A 23192-nucleotide genomic window follows, 5' to 3' on the forward strand; every position below is an offset into this window, starting at 1 on the left:
TTCTAACATTTTTCCTTAACTACAAGCAAGTACTGTTGTATTTTCTCACTCATTTCCTTGTCTGAAAGGGAGAGTGCTAGGGAACGTAACGTGGTACAGTATAACACTTTAAACAGTGTATAAATGCCCTTGGATGTGCCTCCTTTGGAGGGAGCTGCCCAGCTGTGCAGACGAGAGGCACTGTCACTGGGACAGGAGGGCTGGAGGCCACCGAATCCTCTGTGCAGTGGCCATCCTTGCATGCAGAAGGTGAGATGGTGTCCTCAGCTGTGAGCCATATGGCCAATGGACCCACAGGCCACAGCTGGACTGTGCCAGGCGAGGTGCAAGCGCTTGGAAAGCTGCTCTGCAGTGTGTGGAGCACCTCCAGCATCCAGAACGTGCTCCTGGCCTGGAGCCTGCCCTGCTCTGCTCCTCTTGACTGATGTGTCTCCATACTGTCCTGTCTCATCAGCTTTCCAGCTCGCTTTGTGCCCACATTTGTCTTCCTTCTGGTGTTGGACATGTGACTGAAGGCTCTAATTTATTCACAGCCCTCTTTTCGGTAATTTATCCGTTGTACTCTTTGCTGTCTTGTATTATTTAATTCTGTAAAGCACTCTGGGATGCAGTGTGTATGAAAGATGCTGTACACAATAACATTATGCTGTATTGTTTGTGATTTGTAGGCCTTCTGGATTTCTAATTCTGATTGCAGTGGGGGTGTTTGTGTTACAGCTGCACATGAGGGCCTCAGCTGGATCGGGCTTCCCTTCCAGTCCCTGCCTCCAAGGAGCACACACCTGACTGTGTCCTGATTTAGCGTTAGCTTGCTTTGTTCTGTGTGTGATGGTTGGAAATGCAGGACGTGCCACTGGGGCTGGTGCATGGGCTCGTGGTGTTACAGCGAGGTTTCAGGGCTAACCCAGGTGTCTGACTCTTCTCATGCGCTATGGAGATGCCTTTGGGCAGAGGAGGGAGTTTGTTCTCCAGGGTGGCACAGGGAGGGGTGGGCTGATGGTGGGCACAGGGAAGGGGCTGCCTGGGGCAGCACTGGGGCAGTTGAAGAGTGTGAGCTGCATGGGAAGGGTCTCTGAGCAGCTGGGGCCGGGTGGAGCTGGAGGAGCTTTTCAGCCTGTTCCTGTGACACTGGGAAGCCCGAACCAGGGCAAACCCTGGTGGTGCCAGGGGTGATGTGCTGTGGGGATGCTGGCCATTGCCACCTCTGCTGACAGGGTTCTTGGGGCAGCTGCACGGGTTCACTCTGGGTTCAGAGGAGTCCTGGCCATTTGTAGCTGCAGCAGTTCAGGTTATCTGCAGGTGGGGTTCACAGCCTGCCCGTCTGCTGCTTGCGTTGGTATTGTTCCTGAACCTACAGCTCAGAAGCTTCCCAGAGTCATGAGTGGAGTTACAGCCCGTTATTTCTATATCACTCTGTCTATAACGTTCACATTAGAGCAGGATTTTTTTCCCACTTCACAGTATCACAGTATCACAGTATGTTTGGGATTGGAAGGGACCTCAAAAGATCATCCAGTCCAATCCCCCTGCTGGAGCAGGAACGCCTAGGTGAGGTCGCACAGGAATGTGTCCAGGCGGGCTTTGAATGTCTCCAGGGAAGGAGACTCCACAACCTCCCTGGGCAGCCTGTTCCAGTGCTCTGTTACCCTCACTGAGAAGAAGTTCTTTCTCAAATTTAAGTGGAACCTCTTGTGTTCCAGCTTGATCCCATTACTCCTTGTCCTATCATTGTTTGCCACTGAGAAGAGCCTGACTCCATCCTCATGGCACTCACCCTTTATATATTTATAAACATTAATAAGGTCACCCCTCAGTCTCCTCTTCTCCAAACTAAAGACCCCCAGCTCCCTCAGCCTTTCTTCATAAGGGAGATGCTCCACTCCCTGTGGAGCACAGTCTGTGCTTAGTTCCACTTTATGCACCAAAAGCCACACTTCACTATTTTACTTGAGGGCTGTGAGCTTGTAGCCTGGTACTGCAGCAGAGGAAAAGTGAGGGTGTGATACAGGACCTGCTGTGTTAGAACCCTGTGCCCCTGGGGCTGGCAGCGGTTGGGTTTGGCACATCCAGCTGTTCACGGTTTCCCTTTTGCCTGCTCTCAGGTATGCCATCGACCGCAGCACCGACACAGAGAGGATCTTTGATATCGATGCCAACACAGGTGCCATTGTGACAGGAAAGGTCCTGGACCGGGAGACGGCAGGATGGCACAACATCACCGTCCTGGCGATGGAAGCAGGTGAGCAGGAGTGCTGGGGAGCAGACAGGGTGCTGGGGCAGTGTGGGTGCCTTCACTGCAAAGGTGACCAAGATGCAAGTGTTAATTAACACTGAAGTAAAAAAAAGACACAGCAGCACTGAGGCTGACATCTCCCTAGACAACCTAAAAATACTCTTCCTGACTCGAGCATAAATAAGGGAGCATGGTCGAATAGTATATTTGATGAACGCTAATCAAATTTGTGTTATCTGTGCGCCAGCTCTGCCAGTCATCCCTGTGCAAATCCCTCCCTGCATTCACATCTGCCGAGCGGCTCTGGGGGCTCCCAGGGGTCTGTGTTCCTGTCACCTGCGTTCCCCCCGTTCAGCCACGTGCTGCGGTGGGTGTCCCGCTGCCTGCAGCCCTGAGGCACAGGTGGCTGCCAGCACTCGCTCCTGCTGGGGCTCACGGGGATGCACGGCTGTGCCAGCACATGGGGTGTGTGGCTCTGGGTGTCCCCATGCCCTTGGTCTCCCCACCCCAGGTGCGCCGCAGGCTTGGCAAGGAGTGGATGGGAGGGGGTGGCATGGCAGCGGTGGGAAGGGGCTGCAGCCCACTGGGAGATGTCTCCGGTGGGGCATGAGGTGAAGCTCTTCTGTCCTTTTCTGGAATGGTCTCCGTTCTGACGCTCCCACCAGAGCCCTGAAGGTCTCTTCCCTCACAGCTGTGCTATCCTTTAGCCTGCCAAATCTGCTCGCACACAGCTGGAAGAGCAGGAGGGAACAGCTTAGTAGCTCTGCAGGTTTTGGTAGTTCATCTTTCCTCCATGTGATGTGGGTGGTGGAACCTGGTGTGGATGCTTCCAGCAGAAGTTCCATTTGTCTTTTCTTCTACAGTTAAGAAAGAAAAGAACAAACTTGGGTCCTGCTCCTCAAAGGAGGTCTGAATAAACTCCTGTTGAGGAATGAAAATAAAATAATGGCAGGAAAAGGCAGACTTTGCTTCCCTGTAGATGTTCCACTGCATGTAGGAAGCTGCCCTGAGCATCCTGCTGCCTACATTGTGTTTGCACGGTGCCTTGGCTCGTGGGCTCTGCAGGTCACATGTACCCTGTGGTCCCCGGGGAGTGCTCTGTGTTCATTTTTTTTCCAACCCTGAAGATGGAGAAGAGGCTTCAATCCCAGGTACCACACTGGGAAGAAGAAAGGCATTGCCGTATTCTTTGAAGTTTTCCATATTTTGGATGCGCAAGTCAGCAGGGCAGCCTGGGACCAGCTGGTGTCAGGGAGCTGCTGTGACTGCCCAGCGCCTTGGCCACCTGCTGGTGTCTGCAGAGACCTGGCTGGCTGCAGGGGGGAGCCTTCCACGGCTTCACCCTGAGACCCTTCAGCAGTTCTGCATTTCTTTGCTCATTCTTGAGCAGGAAGATGCCGTTTGCATTCAAAGAGCCAGGTTGGGGGCTGATGTGGGGCCTAGAGATTGGTTCCTGCTGTGGGGCCACCACCCCGCAGTGGCAGCTTCCTGATCTGGCAGGGCTGGGATCTGCGGTGCCCGGGAGAGGAGAGGACAGTGGCCCTGGCCAGACACTGTGCTCTGATGCTTTGTGCCTGCAATTGGGGTGCCCCTGCACCGTAGGGCTGCATGAGCCCTGCCCGGCAACGATGAGCAGCCGTGCCAGCATTACCGGCATCCCCCCAGGGAGGGCAGTGACCGGGGCTCCATGGGGAGGCTCTGCTGGCACTGGCCGGAGAGGGGGTGTTGTGGTGTTGCAGCACAACTCAGCATCCAGAGGAAACGTGAGGTGACGAGAATCAGAAGGACAATATTTACAGGCAGCGGTTAGGATTTCAGAACAAGTCAGTAAATGCTGCAGCTCCCCTCAGGCAGCACAGCCTGTCAGGCTGGATCGCTTCAAACCGGGGAGACTCTTCAGTGCTCTGACTGCTCCCATCGGTGAGCTCTGACTCATCCGTTTTAACTGCCCAGACGTTCCTCCCCGTGACATTATCCTTAACGTTTTGTAATCATGAAATATTAATGACTGATATTGAATTTAAAATACAATTTATGTCTGAATCCTCTGGCGGAAAGGGCAGTTGTAAAGGTACAGCCTTCCACATGACAGAGGGGTTTCAGCGCGGAGGGCGCAGGGCGACCAGGAGCATCCGCACCGGTGTCGGTGTGTCTGGCGCGGCAGGTCGCAGCACGGGGGTGTCTGGGGCTGGGGAAGCTGGCGGACCCTGCGGTGTTCACTGTGGGTTGCAGCTGGCTGCCCTGGGTCTGCGGCAGCAGGGGCCGTGTCCGGGTGCATCTCTCATCTGCAGGTAACCCAGGGAGTGTGTTTGCAGCTGGGGAGCAGTTGGGAAGGCAGAAGGATCCTGGCTGCACCTGGGGGCTCCTGCTGCTGGCGGGGGGTTCAGGCCGGGCCCCCGGAACAGGCATCGCCAGCGTGGGTCTCTCCCTGCTGGCGACCAGCAGAGTATTTGGCTTTGCAGCGTGGCAGCCAGCGGGAGCAGGGAGGCTGTTCAGCAAATCTGGCCTGGGACCAGGCCAAGTGTTTCCAAAGATAAATCTTCATCTTGCTCACAAGCTGTTTACCTTCCTTGGGCTAATATTAGTGATTCTCTTCCTGTTTTCCTCTTTGCTCATGTAAAATGATGAGGCCTTGACTGCTGTGTCCACTGCTGGTAATTGAGATGATAAATCTTCCTGCTGGAGACTGGCTTTAATCAGAGCATTGTGTTTGGATGCGATTTAATGACTCTCATGCTGCTGAGTTCGGGCAGGACTCAGGAGAGGTGAGAGCCATTTATATGTTACTTGGCTTAACTGCTGCTTCCGCTTTGCTTCCCCTCAGCTGGGAGCCGCATTTGCAGCTCCAGCCTCTGCTGTAGCTGCCTGTGTCCGACGAGCCGTTCCCCTGGCATGCCCGTCTGTCCTTGCCATCAGCTCCGCTTTGCAGCCAGGTGGCTACACTGACATCCACAACCCCCCCTGTGCTTCACAGCCCTGGTGCAAGTGCTGGAAAGCAAAGTGGCCCATCCTTGTCTTCTAATCTGCATTTTGATCTCCCAGTTTGCTGAGATAGCAAGGAATAAATTCCACCCCTGATTCTTCTGGCTTCCCTACTACTGTAGAAATTTTGAATTCAGTATTGTACCGCTTTGGTCTTGACGCAGAAGGGAGTGGGTCTTGCACTGTGCCCAAGGACACCCAAGAGCTGTTTCCTCAGGTGCTGCGGCCACATCAGCAGCCACGATCCTCCAGGCTGTCACCAGACTCTGCTCCAGGCCCCAGAAAGCTGCAGAGCACCTTTCTGTGTGTGGTGTCACTGCACACCTACGTGTGCAGGCAGGAGTGCAAGCGCTGTGTGTGCTTCAGCGGTGGCTACATTTAGAGCTTCACAGCAGAGGTTTGGGTGTAAACGTGCAAAGTGCTTTATTGTGCATTTGTGTGAGGTTCTGGTGGGGTAAGGATTGGATCCCAGCGCAGCAGTAACCACGGATCCCCCTGGTCCTGCTGCAGGAGGTCACTGTGCAGCTGTTACCGTGCGTTCTGCGGCAAAGCTGCCTGGAGCTGCTCAGCGTCCGTCCAGCGGGCAGCTGGCTGTGCAGAACCGGGAGAGGGCAAGCTGTTGGCATTTTGCATCTGAATGTTTTAGAAAAGGATATAGCCCTGTTCAGATCACTTATATGGTTAATTTAATATAAGAAAAAATACTTTGGGATGTGGCTGAAGATTCAGCTGAGGCATTTGAGGCTCGACCTCAGCATCACCATGCAGCAGGGCTGCGGCTTTCTCCCGCTTCAGAGCCAGGGTGCTGCCCATCCCATCCTTGTGCTCCCTGTCCCCTGTCCCTACACTGCCTGTCCCATCCCCACACCGCCGTCCCAGCCGAGCTCAGCACGGGGGTCAGGGCTGTGCTGGCTGCTCATCCTGCACTGTCCTGCTCGCAGCACTGAGGGAAGGGCAGAGCTCTGCTCCCCAACCCCGCCAGGCTCCAGTGTCTCCCACATTCAGCCTGTGTTGGCAAAGACAGCTGCCAGTCAGCAGCCCAGAGCTCCCGGACTGCACTGCTGCGTTTCCAGCATCTCCCCCTCGTCCTGTGCATTTCCTATGTCTCTTTCCTCAGTCTTTTCAGATTAATAGCATTCCAACTCCTGGAGGAAATGTGGAAAAACAACATGTTTAATTTTAATTTGGGAAAGCATTTAGGTAGCAGCCTAGTTTCCTTGCTGCTGTCAATCAGGTTTTCTCCAGGCTGACATCAATTAGTTTAAAAATATTGAATGTAATTTTGCCTGACACAACATATTGCAGCCACTGCAAAATATAATTTATTTTAGAAGAAGAAATAATTAAACTAATTTGCATGTCAGTCAGCTGAGCTGGAATAGCGAGGAGAGATGCTGCAGTGGAGGATGACTCTTTTCCTCTCCAGTGGCACCCGGCTGGCACATGTCACCCTCAGCCCTGTCCCCAGCCGGGTGCTGCTGGCAGAGCTCTCCAAGGGCACGTTCCCCCGCCATCCTGCAGCCCCAGCCACCCCGTCTTCTGCTCTGCCCATGGGAGCCCCTGCCCTGCAGCACTTGCTGGAGCGTGTTGGAGCACGTGTGCTCGCTGCCGGGGTGCGGAGCAAGCGCAGGTCAGAGCTCTTGGCCTTGCAGCTGTGGAGTCCGCATTAGAGAGGCACATCATGCCTTTCATCACAGATGTACTCCAACAATCACAGTCACAGTTCTGACCATCATAAATTCAGTTTATGCCACGTGAGTTACAGAAAACATATTTCAGAGAAATTTTGGAGATTTTTTTTTTTCAAATACATCCAACCATTTTTCATATTTTCCACCTATAAATCCAGGTACTGTATCAAAGGAAGAGGGAGGCTGATAAAGCAAGCATTTGAGGAACGTTCAAATAGATCATGGTTACAGCCAAAATAAAAAAAACACTGATGTGTGCCTCAGTGGGAGAGCAGACAGCAATGCAGTGGTTGCATTTCTAACCTTCATGTTCCTGGAGACATCAAATTTTAACCCTGGCACTGAAGCAGGAGTGAGCTTGAGCCTCAGGCTTCAGCAGTTCCGAAGGGGCAAATGGAGCTTTTTTATGACAGGCTGTGTTTAGAAAGAGCAGCCGTGCTCTGAGCCGTGCTCAGGCGGGCGGGATGGCGGTGATGGCTGTGGCAACAGGGCCGGCACGGGTCCCCGGCACCGTGCCATGGCACAGGGTGACCCCACTCGCGTGTGCAGAACAAACCCCTGGCATCTGCTCGCTGATGCTGCAGAACAGGACAGAGCTGTGGCTGTGCCCAGCCCTGAATGTGCTGATCCCGTCCCTCCCAATGGGTGATCTCAAAGGGGAACTGCTGAGCTTGGGCTCACCCATGTGTCCCAAACCCAGCGCTGCGGTGCACGCATGGTCCTGGCAGCATCGGGGGAGGACCCGCTCATCTGGGATGTGGTTAGGAAGGGGAAGAGAGGAGTCCTGGGCTCTTCCTCCCTTGTTCTGCCTCTCCTCATCTCTCCAGGCAGTGCCTGCAGGGTGATGCCAGCTTTCCTTGGAGCTGAGAGCAGGGACAGGTGTCCATCTCCCTGTGGCCGAGGAGGAGGTGATGGGATGCTGTCATCCTCCTTCTGGCAGGAATTGAACCCTTTTTCCTCCTGCTTGTTCATGGCCCTGATGGGCATCAGGTGCACCCTCCGCCTCCCCTCCCACTGCCTCCCCCTCCTCTCTCACTGAAGGCAACTGCAGTTTATTTCACTGCACCAACATGCATTTTAAAATAACACATCGTTCTAGGCTTTTAGTCACGACTTCTGCCTCCCTCCCCCGAAAACAACTATCTAATCAGCAGAGCAGCTGGTCTGGGTGAGAGGGAGTGATAACGCAAGAACAGGGTGAAGGCAGCTCTGGGGAGGGGGCTTAGGTTCCTGGCTAATTATGGAGCAATGCTAAATATCCTCTCCCCTGGGTTCTCTCCACCTGATCTGTGGGGGCCAGCATTAATTTTATAGACAAATAAGCAGGACTCCTGCCTGAGTGAGGAGGGGGGTATCAGGGCTGTCACAGTTGCAACCTGTGGGTAAAAAAAAAAGGAGATGGAGTATGAGGGAATTCTCATTTCTGGAAGCACACGAGGTGCTTCAGAAAACATTAGGCTATCCAGAGTGATTTATAATCTTAGAGCGAGGGCTCAATGTACCTTTGCAGCATGTGCTGTAAGGGTGGCACTGCAGTGAGTGGGGCTGTACATGCAATCCCTGTCCCATGAGCTGTAGATGTAATTCCTGTCCCACGATGCAGTCCCTGTCCCACATGCCAGCTTGGGGCTGCTCAGCTTTTCCAGGGGCGGTCAGGCCAGCAGCAGCATTTTGGGAGTCCTTGGTGTGCAGCCCAGCCGTTGGGTTTCTGTACTGGAACAGAGCATGGTGATGCTGAGTGATGCTTGGCGGGCACAGCCAGTCTGCGGAGAGGATCTGTGCCACTGGTGGGAGAAGAGCGGGGCCAGGACCCTCTGCTCTGGCAGCAGCTGCGTGGCCACAATGGCGTCTGGACGGACAGACAGACAGACAGACATGAGGAGGGTTTGCTCCCTGCTAGTGGCACATTGCGCTTCTGCTGCAGCTTTGCTGCTTCTTTTGTTTCAGATAATCACTCACAGGTGTCAAGAGCCTCTCTGCGTATTCGTATCCTGGATGTGAATGACAATCCTCCCGAGCTCGCCACCCCTTATGAAGCTGCTGTGTGCGAAGACACCAAGCCAGGCCAGGTACCGGCTGTCCCCCGGGCCGTGCTGCGGCAGTGCCAGCCAGCCCGTCCTTCCCCTTCTGCCTGAACCTCATCCCCTGCAGCTGCTGTCACCCTGGAAGCCACTTTGCTGGTGTCTGCAGCTGGTCTCCGGGGGCAAAGGCTCATCCCTGGCTGTAGTAGAAGCTGATGATGCTCTGCAGGGATCAACCCTGTGAGTGGGGCCCTTGGGGGAACACTGATTCTCACCTCTGCTCTCTCCCCTCAGCTGATCCAGACAATAAGCGTTGTGGACCGTGACGAACCTCAGAGCGGCCATCGCTTCTACTTCACGCTGGCACCTGAAGCCAACAACCATTTTTCTCTGCTGGATGTTCAGGGTAAGCCCTGCCGTGCTCCTCCTGTCCTGCAGCCTCTGGACTGAGCAGCACAGCTGGCATGGGTGGGAGATGGGGCTGTGGGTTCATGGTCCGTTGGAGCTCAGAGTGCTCTGGGCACCCCACAAGGCTCCTGGCCAACCTCAGGTGGTGGGACTGGTCAGCTGGCAGTTTGGATTTCCTCAGGGAGGCTTTGCCAGCTTTCTTGCTGCTGCAGACAGGTCCAAAGCTCCTCTTGCGCTGCCTGGTTAGCCTTTGATGTTTGCAGGGCTCTCAGTCCCTTTCTTGCTGGGAAATCTCTAACCTGCCTGCAGGCAAGGAGATGATGTGGATTTACAGATGAACACTCTCTCATTTTGAGCATTATGCTTTATCCCTCTCCAAGGTAAATCCTGGAGTGTGGGGTCATCCCAGGGCTGGTGCAGGTGGGCAGCCCCAGTGCCCTGGACAAACAGAGCAGCTCAGGAGTCCTGGGGCAGCAGGGGGTGCAGCAGCCAGCCCTGGGCTGCCTGGGCCACAGCCAGCAGAGCCGCGTTCCCGTTAGGTGGTGGCTCCGGTTCCTCTGTGTCTCCTGAGGCTCATCCTGTCCCTTGGGAAGCACGGCCAGGCAGGGCCCATCTGTCCCCCTGGAAGCTCTGGACTCTTCGCACCTCTGAGCTGAGCAGCTCAGGGTGACTTGGTTCGTGTCCAACGGGGTGTGAGCTGAGTTTGCTGCTTGAGCCACGTCTGCTGTTCAGCTTTGCAAGGTCAGGCTGTGTTTGTGTGGATGATAACAATCCAGAAAGGTAATTATTGATCTGCTTCCTGGTTTTGGCTGGTGGTTTGGGTGAATTTAGGTGCTGATTGCAGCAAGGGATCCTTGCAGATATTGGGATCTTCTCCAGCTAGAGGTGTGCTTACTTGTCAAAGGGGCCAGCCCTGATTTAAGCCAGCAGACCACATTTAAGTGCTTCTTTGTTTTGTTGTTTGGTTTTGGGTTTTTTTAACCTTTTTTTTTTTTCTCTGTTTTTGCAGTTTTCATCTGTCAAAAGTCTGATTTAGTTTGTTCTGAGCTTACCAGAGGAACCCTCTGTTGATGTAAGATCCTGCTTGCTCAGTTTGGTTCAGCATTATTAGGGACAGTAAAAATGGAGCCTGCAGCAAAAAGCTTCAGACATAATCATAGAAGGACTGATATTGCTTTGTGTCCTCAAAAGTGCAGCTGTCCCCGACCCGAGTCCCTCCCCCTGCACTCATGGGGCAGCTGTTCACAAGACCTTTGCTTCTTATCATGTAAGCAAGCTTTAATCCTCTGCCAGATTTTGCCCCACGCCCAGTGATTAATTTCGTTCACATTCTCCGAAGGACCTGATGAAAATGAGCTTGAGTGCTGAGTTACATCCCAGTGTCTGTCCCTACCCAGGGCCGCATTCCCTGCCCTGGGACATCCCTCCCCACGCCGGGATGTCTGCCATGGGGCTGCGACCCCGGAGCCATCGCCGCGGAGCGGGGACCGGGCCGAGGGGCTGGGGATCGGCCCCGTTGGGGCAGCCGTGGTGCAGGATATGGGCTCGTGCTCCAGCGTCTCCTGCTCTCCCGGGTGGGACCAGGCACTCTTGTTGCACAGGGTAATCCTTCGTGATAAATGATCCCACAAACTTTGCGTGTGGTGCAACACTGCATGAAATGAGTAAAAGCTGGCATCGCCTCCGCCTTCTGCTCTCGGAAAACAAACGCTGTTGCTGCAGGGTTATTCCCAGGGTGTTTGAGGCCCTCCCCATTGCCAGGCGATGCTGTCTTCCACAGCAAGAGGGGGCGGCTGCCTGCACAGAGGGAAACTCCTCTAATTTCTAATGTGTGTGTGTTTTAGTGTCGTCTCCCTTCCTTTGATTTCTTTCTGCAGTCCGTTGAGCCCCTGGCTGCTCTTACCTTTGCCCTCTGCTCTCTCGGCTTCTCTTGCCGCATCCCCCTCTGTCCCCATGTTGACTCCCTCTCGTGCTTTCACCCCTCTTGCACTTGTCGCTACTCCTCCGTATAAATATCAGTGGTGACAAACTGCTACCACCAGCCCATCTGTTTCTTTGTACAAATTTGTAGCCAGTTTTGAAACGTGATTTATAAATATTGCTTTTGCAGCCAAGGAGTGACACTGATGGATGTCAGCACAGATGGATTCACTAAGCTCTTGCTTAAATCCTTCTTCTCTTTTTTGCTTTTCTCCTACTTCCCTTGGTTCCTGCAAGGCAGCAGAAAGCCACCTCGGGAGGGTGACTTGTCCCCAGCAGTGCAAGGACCAGCACTGCTCTGGAACCAGCACCTCTGGGGAACATTCCTGCTGCATTTCTCTGGGCAGGGCTGGAGCCACCGGGCACAAATGGGCAGGGGGCAGCGGCTGCGCTGCTGGAGGGTCGGAGCTGCTGCCACACAGGGGGGTCTGTTGGGCACCGCGCTGGCAAAACGGACCCCGCGGGGGTGGGGGAAGCAGAAGGAGTCAGTGAAACGCTGAAGCGTGGAGCCCTGTTGCCCAGGTGGGGCAGAGCCAGGCGAGGCGGCGCAGAAGGACAGGGGGATGCTGGACACTCCTCAAGAGTAGTGCAGGGGAAACCTGCGAGGGCTTTAGGGAAAGCCCAGGGTGAATAACGATGGGCAGCCAATCCATCAGGTGAGGAGCTTGCAGAGCACCTGACAGTATGCAGGCATATAGCAGTGGGCACTGGGCAGGTCCGCAGCCGGTGCTGCCGTGGTGCGGTCACGGTACTGCCGTGGTACGGCCACGCCGCTGCTTGCCCAAATCTGGGTCAGGCCCCAGGGCAGCCAGAACTGAGGGGCTGGGACAGCCCCTGCAAAGTGCCGCAGGTGTCACCTGCAGCTGCGCTCCCAGCGGCACGTGGAGCTGCCCGGGCTCTGACGCTGCAGGTCACTGATACAAGAGCAAAAGGTGACCCTGCAGGAGACGTGTGAGCTGAGTTAGAGCTGGTTTGGAGTCAGGCTTTTTAAAATGGTGCCATTTCCCACTCTTTTTTTGCTTCATCAAAGGGAGTGCTCAAGCACTTCCCAGTTCATCAGGCGAGGAATAGATGTCATGTATGGTAACAGCGGCCCTAATCCAGAAGGAAGATGCCAAGCAAATGAAGAGCCTAAGGGAACAGATAGAATTGGAAAAGCTGACCTCACCCAGGTCCAGTTGATGACATTCCAAAGGCATTCACCATCCTCTGCCTCCGAACTTGCCTTTTGCTTGGTCTTTCTGGCCTGAGAAAATTGATTAAAGAAGGATCAAAGGCAATTAAAGCCTGAAATCATGTTCTCCAAGAAAAGTTAATTGTCTTGGAAGGGATGGTAGAAAGCATGCAAGCCCAGCAACCTGGAAGGGGAGCTAGATAATATGGAGCAACACATGGAGCTCCTGACTCCAGAGCTCAAGGGCAAGGCAAGCAGATGTCTGAACTCTCTGCAGGTCTCATTAAGAGCATGTAATGGGTGATAGAAGATCTGAAAATTGTAACAATCAAAAACAAAATGTTAGGATTCGAGAATTGCCTCAGGATAGAGGAAGCCTCCTCCAGCACTGCAGGGATGCTGTTCTCAGCATGAGCAGCACAAATGCTGATCTGACAGGGGGTGAGAGGAGCATCACATCTCCACGGGGGCTGAGCAAAAGGCAAACAAGCAGCAGTGGTGCCGCGGCCTGGCATCCAGAGAGCTGGGCAGAAGGAAGAGGCAAAAGGGAAAAGTTGGATTCTTCTCCTACCAGCTGCACCTGCCTGGGGCTGCAGGGGGTTCTGCTCCTTTTGGGCACGTGCAACTCCCCGGGCATCGGGGCTGCAGAACCGCTGCTGGAGAACTGTGGGGCAGAGCTGTGCAGGGATATCGAAATGATATCAAAATCCAGACCAGAGGTAGCCTGCTCCCCTTCTGCTCTCCTAGCACTGCTCGAGATTGAGTTACGAGAACGATTTATTAGTTCTGTATTTAAAGCTGCCAAGAGCCTCTTTGAAGAGGGAGTCTGAGAGACTTAATTATTTTATTATTCCTACTGGCAGTATGCTACCACCAGAGTTTATTGTGTTCCTAAACTTTCCTCTTACAGCACTATTGACGGGTCCCTGCACCCTCCTGTAGGAAGTGCTTATGTCACCCTGTTCAAGAGAGAAAATACAGTGTCATGATGCTTGAAATAGTGTTTTGGAGTTGTGACTCTTGTCTCTCTCACTAGCAGAGTTTCGGGTTACACAGCAAGACCTCGGCAGCTTCCTGAGCTGAGGTTTCTCAGGGCAGAGCTGTCTGTTATGCTGCTGATATATTGATGTACTGGCTGCTTTATTTTAACTTTGTGGGTTCAGCAATGGAAATATTTCTCCTTCCCGTACTCGGAGGTGAAGGGGGCTCAGCAGTGCAACGCGCTGAGCAGTCTCAGCCGAGCTGAGGTCAGGGGCTGATTCTCTGCAACTTGCACATGTATTTCCCCTTGATTTCTAGAGACTGTTTCTAAAAATACAGTGTGCCTTGAGGCAGGTCCCTCGCAGGAGCTGGAGCTGGCTGTAAACAGAAGGGGTGTCGCATCCTTCTGCTGCATTTTGAGAGGTGAGGAGCTGGTGCTATGGCTGCATTTACCCAACACAAGGGGCTGTTTGCTGGGCCAGCTACAGAGCACAGTGTTTCACTGGCCTGGGCTGGAGAGGGGCTGAGCAGCACATGGAGGTGCTGGGCTGTGTGCAGGGGGATCCCACAGCCAGGACCAGGCTATGAGCCCCAGCTGGTCCCGTGACCGGCGTGATGGTGCCAGTGACATTCCTGCACTGAGGGCCAGAGCCTTGCTCATTCACAGTGAGCCTTTCTGTCCAGTTTGTCCTGTGGCTTCATCCCTGCTGGATTCAGATGCCCAAGGCTTGTGTTTAGCTGGGCTAGCTAGTCCTGGCCTCTTGCTGAGATGGTCCCATTAATGCATATGAATATTATATCTCCCTGCTGTGCTGCAGCACACTGAGGGACAGCACCGAATAAGATCTTGTTACCTTTGTGCAAATGATTAGCATAACAATAACTTTTTTCCTGGCTCATCCTTGGTAGGCAATAGGCAGCTTCTCAGCAGACTGGGCTGCTGGCAGCTGCCGCACGTGCTTCAGCCTCCCCGGGGCAGCTGCTCCCCTGCTCTGCCCAGCTGCCTCTGCTGATGCCACACGCTGCTCCAGGAGCCCCCGCAGCGGTGGCAGGTGTCCTGCAGGACCAGCGCGCGTGGTGCACAAGGATCGTGCTCTCCACTGCAGGCATCCCCCACACAGGCTGGCGACGCTGCAGCCCCCGCCTGAGTCAAAACACGAGCCGGTGCTGGGTGCTGCAGCCTTGCAGGCGAGTGCTGACATTGCATGCAGTATCTCCTTTCTGAGGGAAACTGTCCCCAGATTGACTCATACAAGCATTTGCCTTATTGCTCTCTTCTGCTCTGTGCTCCTGAGGATGTTGCCTGCCTGAAGTCTGCTGCCGCGAGCAGGGCCGAGTGAGGTTACCTGGAAAATTCCCTTAATGGATAAAAAATGCTACATCCAAAGGAAGGGTCTCTTCTAGTGACCTGCAGCACAGTTCTGTGTGCATGAATAAGATCTGGTTTTGAATATCACCCTTGTGGCATTCACTGCAGCCTCCACAAGTTGGCTGGTGTGGTCTCCTCTCCGGTGTCCGTCTCTTTCCTGCGTTGAGCTTGTCCAGATAGAGCTGTGCTCTCATGTGAACTGGAAGAGATTGCTTTCTCGCTGTCTCCTTTTGGTGGAATCCCGGTTCCCCCCAGCCAGCATGCCTAAGGCTCTGCTCTCCCCAGCAGCACAGCCGTGTTCCGGCAACACAGAAAACTCTGGTGGGCCAAGTCCAAAACCCTGACAACAGGAGCAGCAATCTGGTAATTAGCCCTGTGACAGCTGAGCTCTTGTGGGCACGAGCCCGTCCCTGCTGCCTCTCCACAGGGCATAGGCAGCTCCGTTGTCCTGGCTTGTGCTGCCCCAGCTGTGCTTGGCTCTGGCACACACTGTTGGGGTTTGCCTCTGTGTCTCAGCGCAGGGGCACGCGTTCCCAGCTCATCTTAGCCTGCCCTGAGCCAGGGACCAGCCTTGCCCTGGCTCGGCCCCTGCTGGGTTGGCCGCTGCCATCCCAGGGCAGCTCATCTGTGCCTCTGCCGATGGTGTTGGCAGAGCCGGCTGAGAGCTCAGCTCTGGGATCCCGGCAGACTCTGCCCAAACTGCATTGCCCCAGCTCTGAGAGCCAGGGCAATGGGCTCTGTCCTTCGCTCTGCCTGGCTGTGGTGCAGCCCCCGGCTCTGCCGCACTGCCCGCTGGGCCACTGGCTGCTCCTGGCTGCCTCCCGTCCCCGTCGGGCCCTGTGTGCTCCGTGCAGCACCCGATCCATGCGACGATTTCCATGGTGGCAGGCAGCCCAAGAGCCAGAATTAGAATAGATGTTTTTTCCGATCGAAGAACTGATTGATACAGAAAGGGGCCAGTCCAGCATAAATCAGGTGCAATGAGAAGAGAGTCTGCAGACAGAAGCACCTTGCTGTGAGTGGTCCAATCTAGGTTTTATTAGATAAAGACTGCAGACAGTCGGCAGTGACTTCTGACATCTGGCCGCAATTGTTCAGCTGCTATTCAACCCCTTCCTGCTCTGCCACTGGCTGGCAGCGAGGCGCACGCAGGAGCAGGGACCGAGCGATTGTGTCTCTGTCCCTGCCTTCCTTGCCCCGGGTCGACTGGGCGCAGCTGCCGCTCCGGCTCATCTCTGGCGCCGGTGCCCTGGAGGGTCCCATGGACTGTCTGTGCTAATGGGCTGTGCTGTGCCGGCTGAGCCCCTGGCACAGCCGGGTTGGAGTAGCTGGGGAGGAGGAGGGCTGGGAGAGCTCTGCCCGCTCCTGCAGAAGTGACAAAGAATCCTCTGGCTGAGGCAGGACTCTGCACCCACGGCTCTCGGACTTGAATGCAGTAACTGCTCTTGTAGGCTCAGTGCCACCTTCAGCCCCTGTCTGCTCAGCTCTCTGTGTCAGCAACTCATTTTTATTCTGATTCCTGCTCTGTGCCACTCCCAGAGGGTCTTCCAGAAGGTTTTTTCTTTCTCCCGCTCCACCTGCGCTGTTTATCAGCACGGCTCAGACGCCCTGTGCCGTTACGGCTGTGTCAGGTTTGCCGTGCCCCAGCCGTGCTGGCAGGGGATCACACCAGACTGTCGCAAGCTGCCCGGTGAAGGGGCAGGTGCTGGAGTGGAGCTGAGGGGCTGCGGGAGAGGGGCGGCACAAACTGAGTCCCTGCTCCCCCGTGATGGAGAGGAGGGACGGCCTGTCCCCTCCTTGGGCAGGTCCTGCTGGCTGTGCTACAGGAGTGACTCTCCGGTGGGTTTCCTTGTTCCCTGCAGACAACACGGCTGCGGTGCACACACAAAGAATGGGCTTCAATCGCCAGGAGCAGGATGTGTACCTGCTCCCCATTTTGGTGGTGGACAGTGGCCCCCCGGCCCTCAGCAGCACAGGGACTCTGACCATCCGCATCTGCAGCTGTGACAGCGACGGGGCCATCCAGTCCTGCAACAGCACAGCCTACGTCGTGTCAGCCACGCTGAGCCCCGGCGCCCTCATTGCGCTGCTGGTGTGCATCCTCATCCTGGTCGGTGAGTCCTCACCTGTCCCCTGGCCTCTTCCCATCCTGTCCCGTCTCCATCCAGCACCACACAAACGGGCGCGGGCGGTCGCTGTGGGCACAGCACAGGCTCCTCTGCCGCTCGAGTCCTGGCCAGTAGCTGTGGTGTGGGGCTGGGTAGCCCAACCCTGGAATAGGGACTGTTGAGGAAGCTCTGATGTTTGCCGCAGCTCCGGTGCGCGGGGCTGGCTGACACAGGCAGGAGAGCTGCTGGCTCGCTCCCTGCTCGGCAGGCAGGAGCTGAGAGCTGCTCGCTGCTGCCATGCTGTGCCCACAGTAGGTGGGGTGCACATGTCCCAGCGTGGTGACCAGGAGCGGCAGCAATGGGACACAGGGTTGTGCTCTTTCCTCGGAGTGCTGGCCAGGTCCGCGTTGCAGTGTGCATGGGTGCAGAGGCAGGACGCAGAGCTGGGGCTCATGCAAACCAGAGCATTGCCCGGTTGGCGCCCACACCCTGGGAATGGTGCTGGCTGCCACAGACACCCTGCACAAGCTTGTGCTGGGCTGTCCTGGCACAGCGCGAAGGTGCAGGGGAAGCCTGGGCTTGTGCGCAGAGGGGATGGGGCTCTGAGAGGGGTGTTGTGCTGCTGTCAGGTTTTGTATAGGGCAGTTGATGGATGCTGCTGCTTGAAAGCTCCCCAGTGTCCATGCTGGCTTACAGCTGGCTCCTGAGGGCTGCCTGGACATCTGTGGCAGTGAAGTCTCCTCTCCTTGGCACATTTCTGCTCCTCATCTCACACTGTGTCTCCATTTAGGAAACCCTTTCCCGCAGGGTGCACTTTACACTGGTTTCATTTTCCAACGTGCGCAAACAAATTTCTGCCTAATTGCCCAAACGAATAAAGTGCACATCGGTGCTTTAAAGGTGATGGGATGAATGGATGATGATCCAGGACACAGCTGCGGCTCATTGCTCAGGCTCTGTGCCATCTGCTCCACGTTCACCCTCCCAACATTTGGCTGCTGCTGTGGTTCATGCACCCCCTTTTCCTACTCATCTTCTGCAGAGTCCATCCGTTTGTCTGTCCAGCCATGCATTCATCCATCTGTCCCTCTTGTCTCTGCGGTCGTGCTGCATGGGAAAGGCAGCTCTGGGTCTGCACCGGAGCCTGGGCAAACCTCTCTCCAAGCCAGTGACGTGGCACAGCTGCTGCTTGACGGGCCTGGCAGCCAGGAGCCGGCTGACACGCCGGCGGTCTCACCACAGGGCTGGCTGTGCTGGAGGGTGCTGTGCCCTGCACCCTGTGCCCAACACGGGCCATCCTTGCCTGCAGCAGCACCGCTTGCACAGCCCCTGCGCCCATCTGACCGTCTCTTCCTTTCCCAGTGCTGGTCCTTCTGATCCTCACGCTGAAGCGGCACCACAAAAGCCACCTGACATCGGAGGATGATGAGGACATGAGGGACAATGTCATCAAATACAATGATGAAGGGGGTGGCGAGCAGGACACAGAGGCCTATGACATGTCAGCCCTGCGCAGCCTCTATGACTTCAGTGAGATCAAAGGTGGTGACGGAGGTGGGGGGCCGGGAGAGGGGCCCCTGTGTGGGAACCCAGCCTCCGAGCTCCATGCCCTCCCGCAGTGGGTGCAGAGCCCAGACATGGACTTCTCCGTCTTCAGAGACTATATCTGCAGGAAGGTGGAGCAGGCAGACGAGGACCTCTCGGTGCCGCCCTATGACTCGTTCCAGACCTATGCCTTTGAGGGCTTGGACTCCCCTGTGCCCTCCCTGAGTTCCATCAACACCTGGTCCACCGGCTCGGAGCAGGACTTCTCCTACCTGGGGGGCTGGGGGCCACGGTTCCGCCAGCTGGCAGCGCTCTACGCCGGGCGCAGGGGTGAGGAGGACGGCGAGGAGTCCTAGCTGTCCCACCAACCCCCATCAGGTTCCTGGCACCTCCTGGACCAGAGCTCCATGACACGAGGTGACACGTGGGGACGTGGTGTGCTGCCAGAGAGGGGCTGCGCCAAGGGGCTGGGGAGCACCGGGCCACATGCACCTTGGTGCTGCCTCCTGTTCCGTGGGGCTGGGGTGCCCAAAGGAGACTCTACGGCCGGCCGTCATCATCTCTTTAATACCAGTCTCCATTAAAGCACTACACATTAATTTAAGAAAGATAAAATCTAATTCAAGAGAGTTTGGAGGGGGTTTCTCCCCCGCGTATTATCATTTAAATAGATCTGTGCAGTGAGCCCAGTACAAGAGAGGAAGAGCAAACCGGAGCCTTTTGTTGTCTAAATTGTTTTTGTCACTTGAGTCAGAGCATTCAAAGTGCTTTGATTTCTTTAAGAGCTTTTCTTGCAGAGGGAAACGAGCTTTTAACTTCTGTTCAGTTTTTTTCCCACTTAAGTAGCTCGCTTTGGAGTCCATCTCTCTGTGGGCTCCTCGGCAGCGCCCGGCTGCTGGCGCGGCATCCAGGGATCACGCTGGGCTGGGGACATGGGCTCTGCGGTCGTGTCCTCCATGGAGCCACTGCTGCACTAGAGATCACTCTAAACACTCTTGGCCTCTAAGCTGCAATTGCTTCGCCTTGGTTCTTAGTCCTTTCGTGTGGTTATCAAAGATGCTTGTGGTTTGCAGGGGCTCTCTCCCTCCCTGCACAGGAGATGTTGTCTGCGAGGTCCCCGTGTGCTCCAGTGGACAGGGACATCCCGCCTGCCGCATGGGGCTGTGGCTGGAGCCGTGGGGCAGCCCTGGTGCTGGGGAGCTGTCAGGGCACTGAGCAGCACCCGGGCCGGGCTGGCTCTGCTGGGCTCCTGACCGAGCGCTGGATTCCTACCAGACGCTGTGGGCTGCGCAGGGCAGAGGAACATCAGCACGGCCTGGCCTGCGGGTGGGGACAGCTGCGTCCCAGCTAAAGGACCGTGCTGCAGGGTGCGAGAGGACTCCAGCCCCCTGCTCTGGAGGCAGAATTCCTGCTTACACCCACTGACAGCAAAACATCACTGTTGGCAATGGAAAAGCCATCCCCAGGGTGTGCATAAGGCCAAATCCTGCTGGTGCTGCTGTGTGGCCAAGCCAGTTGCTGCAGGCTGGGCAGTGGGTCTGTGACACCCTGGGGTACCCGGGTGTCCCCACCCTGGCGCAGTGCCCTGCAAGGAACCTGCACAAGCTCTCACAGCGGGGCCACCTTTGCATGAAACCTGTGGGAGGCCGGCAGGATGTGCCGTTGCTCCTCAGGCTGCAGCTGGTGCCGCCGGAGAGCACCCCGTGTCCTGCGCCTTTCCAGCCTGTGGACACTGAGCAGCCTCTCGGGCCATGCTGCAAGGGCAGCTCCTGATCTGTTCACATTGGAAAGAAAATCAGTTATATCATTGATAGGTAACTGGTAAGGTCTCCCAAGGCCTGACACATCCTGGGTTTGTCAGTGGGTTTGTCCTTTCAGTTGAGCCATAGACAGTGTTTTCTCTCCTTGGAGAACGTTTTAACTGTAAATGTACACGCCTGTTCTTTTTTTGCTGTGTTTTGCTTCCCAGCTGCTGGTGTTGGTCCTTCGGCTGCAGCGCGAGGCCTGTCAGCGGAGAGGGGCAGGACGCGGCTTTGCCGTGGGTCCCGACCGCTGCCACTGCGTCCTCCTGCGTGGGAGCCGCTGCTTGGCTCTCGCGCTGGACTGGGTGCTGCTCGCTTCTCAGGGTCTCCCCGGTCCCCCGGGAGGTGGCAGGCACCCGCTGCCAGCACCCGCACCGGCGTGCCGCTGGTTCACTGTGATGATGCTGGGGGAGCGGAGCCGACGAGCAGCTTCCCGTCAGCCATTGAGTGCTGGCTCTGACCATGCCACCTTAGGCAGGTGCTGCCCCATGCCCCAGAGCAGGAGAATGGAGAAATCCCTCTCTTTCCTCAGGAATGTGTTCGTGTTTTCCCTCTGGACTGAAGAGCTGCACCCGAGCCCCTCTGGAGCTGGCCCTTCCTCTAGCAAAAGTGTTGTGCAATAGCCAGGCTCTGTCCATAGGAGATGGGGTCAGACAGGGTCCGTGTTTAGCAACCCTCCCACTGGGTTATTCCCCATCCCTGACCAGCCAGTCCTCCCCAGCACGCATGCACGCACGCTTGCGTTTTGATTTCTGCCCCACATGTAGATACGGGAGGAGTGCGGTGCCGAGGCGGCTGCCTGCACGGGCAGGAGGAGCTGGCGGCTGCCACCATGTCTGATGGAGTCACTTTGCTTTTCTTTCTCTACCCAAATGAAATTAGGAGGTTGATTTCCTCACCCTTGTTATTTTTTCAAGGTCTTTCTAGGACCTGGAAATAAATTATTTCCTTGTCGTCTAGCCTGAGTCTTATTGCTTCTTCTGTCTTGTTTCATCTCCTCGTGCTGCTCTGTCCATGTGGTCCCACTGGTGCCTGCCCAGAGGGACCGGGCAGCCAAACTGCACACCAAGCAACTAAAGAAAGTCTGAGGATGCATCCTCGTGATCTTCCCATCTCAGCCAACAGAGTTCCTTAATGTTCTTTAAAAACTGAATCTTTAGTGTTGTTCTTTTGAGGTCCCAAGCAGCCTTGCAGCTGAATGCTCACCAGCATAGATCCAGCTCATGAACATCATCCCAGCTCCAGTGCAGCTGGGCACTGTCAGCGGGTTTTGTTACCGTGACTCGTTCGCGTGTTGGTAATGGTGTGTTACGGCAGTGTCAGTTATTGGCTGCAGCAAAAGATTCCCCCTCATACTCAGTTCTAATACTGAAATGATGCAAATAAATGGCACTCTAGCCTGACCACAAGTAAATCAATTGCTGGTGGTTTTCTTGAAAGCAAGGGACTGAGGAATGAGCAACATGTTAGTAGTGAACAGGCACCTGGGCCGGGAAGCATCGTGCAGTGTGAACACTCTGGCACCATTGGTGAGACACTGTGACTGCTGGCACAGAGAGAGGGGGCATGGGCACAGAGAGGGGACATGGGCCAAACTCCGTGGTGGCATCAGCATAGGTCAGCAGTTAGCACAGGTAGAATTTAAATCTCTCCATAAGGCAACAGTCATTTAAATAGTATCTTGCAGTACTTGTTCCAAAACAGGCATATTGATCCCTGAGATCTTTAAATGTTTCTGTATCCCTCACCATCGCCCTGCCTCCACTCCCATCCTGCTCCCTCGATTATTCACTAAAAGTTATGGAAGAATCATCCGGTGACCTTTGACGACAGCAGTTAGTGGGATGGTGTCACGGAAGGGAGGAGCCCTGAGGCCGGCGGGTTCTCAGACGCGCGAGGTGTGCTGTCAGACCTCAATGTACACACGGCTTCTCTTTTCACAGTCGCAGCGAGTGCCTCTATAGCTGCCAGCCTTGAGAAGACCTTTTTGCGAGCATCACCAGTAGCCCACACACAGCAAGTGCTCAGCAGTGCGCTCCCAGCTCTGCGCTCCAGCCCTTTGGGACACAGGAGCTGTTTGCAGAGCTGCTGATGGCTGCTGCATGTTTGCACCCCAGGTGTTGAACCCTGGACTTAAACAACAGGAGTTCTCGTGTTCCAGCTGCATCCAGCACAGAGAGATGCTCTCTTTGAATCCTGCTGCCCCACATCAGGCACCCAGACAAGCAGCCCGGCTGCCCTGCACTCAGGATCAGGTGGGCTGGATTGTCCTGGGAACTCCCCGTGCACAGAGGGGCACCTGCGGTGAGTGTGCTCCTAACGGAGGAGGTAACAAGTGCCTGGCACTGTGTGACAAGTCTGGGCCATGCAGAAGGATTTGCTTCTTGACATTGTGCAGATATGGAGAGATCTCAAAGCAACAAATTGCCAGCCAGAACCAAACCCTTAACTACAGAAGATGAGGATTATTGAGAGCTCTGATTGCAGAAGCATCTGTGAAGATGTTCTAAGAGCTGCATGCCCCCTCAACACAGCCCCTTGGAGGAAAGTTTTCTATAGCAACTTCTATCTCTTCGGCAGTTGCACAGCAGCCCCTGGCTCCTGGCAGGGCAGGGTGAGGGCAGGTTGGGCTCCTCCTCGCTTTGGCAGCAGAGGAAACCACTTCTCTGCAGCATGGTGACCAGGGCTGAGCTGCCCGGCTGGGCACACACAGGGGCTGCTCTGCTGGCGATTGTGGACTGAAGCTGGTTCTTCCAGGTGGGTTTTCTCACGCCAGAGGCAGCTCTGGGGTGTGGAGCATGCAGGTCCATGGGACAAGGCCCCCAGCTTGTTAACTCTGCCACGTCTGTCCGGGGGCAGCGGGTGCATGGGCAGGGCGGGTGTGGGTGGCAGCAGCTG

The 23192-nt window shown here is 55.5% G+C and overlaps 1 protein-coding gene across 2 annotated transcripts in view; it reads left to right on the top strand.

The window, feature by feature from the left end:
• CDH22 (cadherin 22) overlaps window positions 1-21253 on the top strand; it is a 73780-nt gene extending 52527 nt beyond the window's left edge. Inside the window, exons 8-12 of one of the 2 annotated variants that reach the window (XM_065849628.2) lie at window positions 2103-2239; window positions 8854-8975; window positions 9222-9333; window positions 16702-16953; window positions 20462-21253. In XM_065849628.2, coding sequence (XP_065705700.1) covers window positions 2103-2239; window positions 8854-8975; window positions 9222-9333; window positions 16702-16953; window positions 20462-20754 — 916 coding nt within the window. In that variant the 3' untranslated portion in view covers window positions 20755-21253. Of the gene's footprint in view, window positions 1-2102; window positions 2240-8853; window positions 8976-9221; window positions 9334-16701; window positions 16954-18309 lie in introns of both variants that reach the window. The other variant, XM_065849627.2, reaches the window with a different exon arrangement.
• Window positions 21254-23192: the final 1939 nt, after the last annotated feature.

The sequence above is a fragment of the Patagioenas fasciata genome, chromosome 16, assembly GCF_037038585.1.
Source record: "Patagioenas fasciata isolate bPatFas1 chromosome 16, bPatFas1.hap1, whole genome shotgun sequence".
NCBI lineage: Eukaryota > Metazoa > Chordata > Aves > Columbiformes > Columbidae > Patagioenas > Patagioenas fasciata.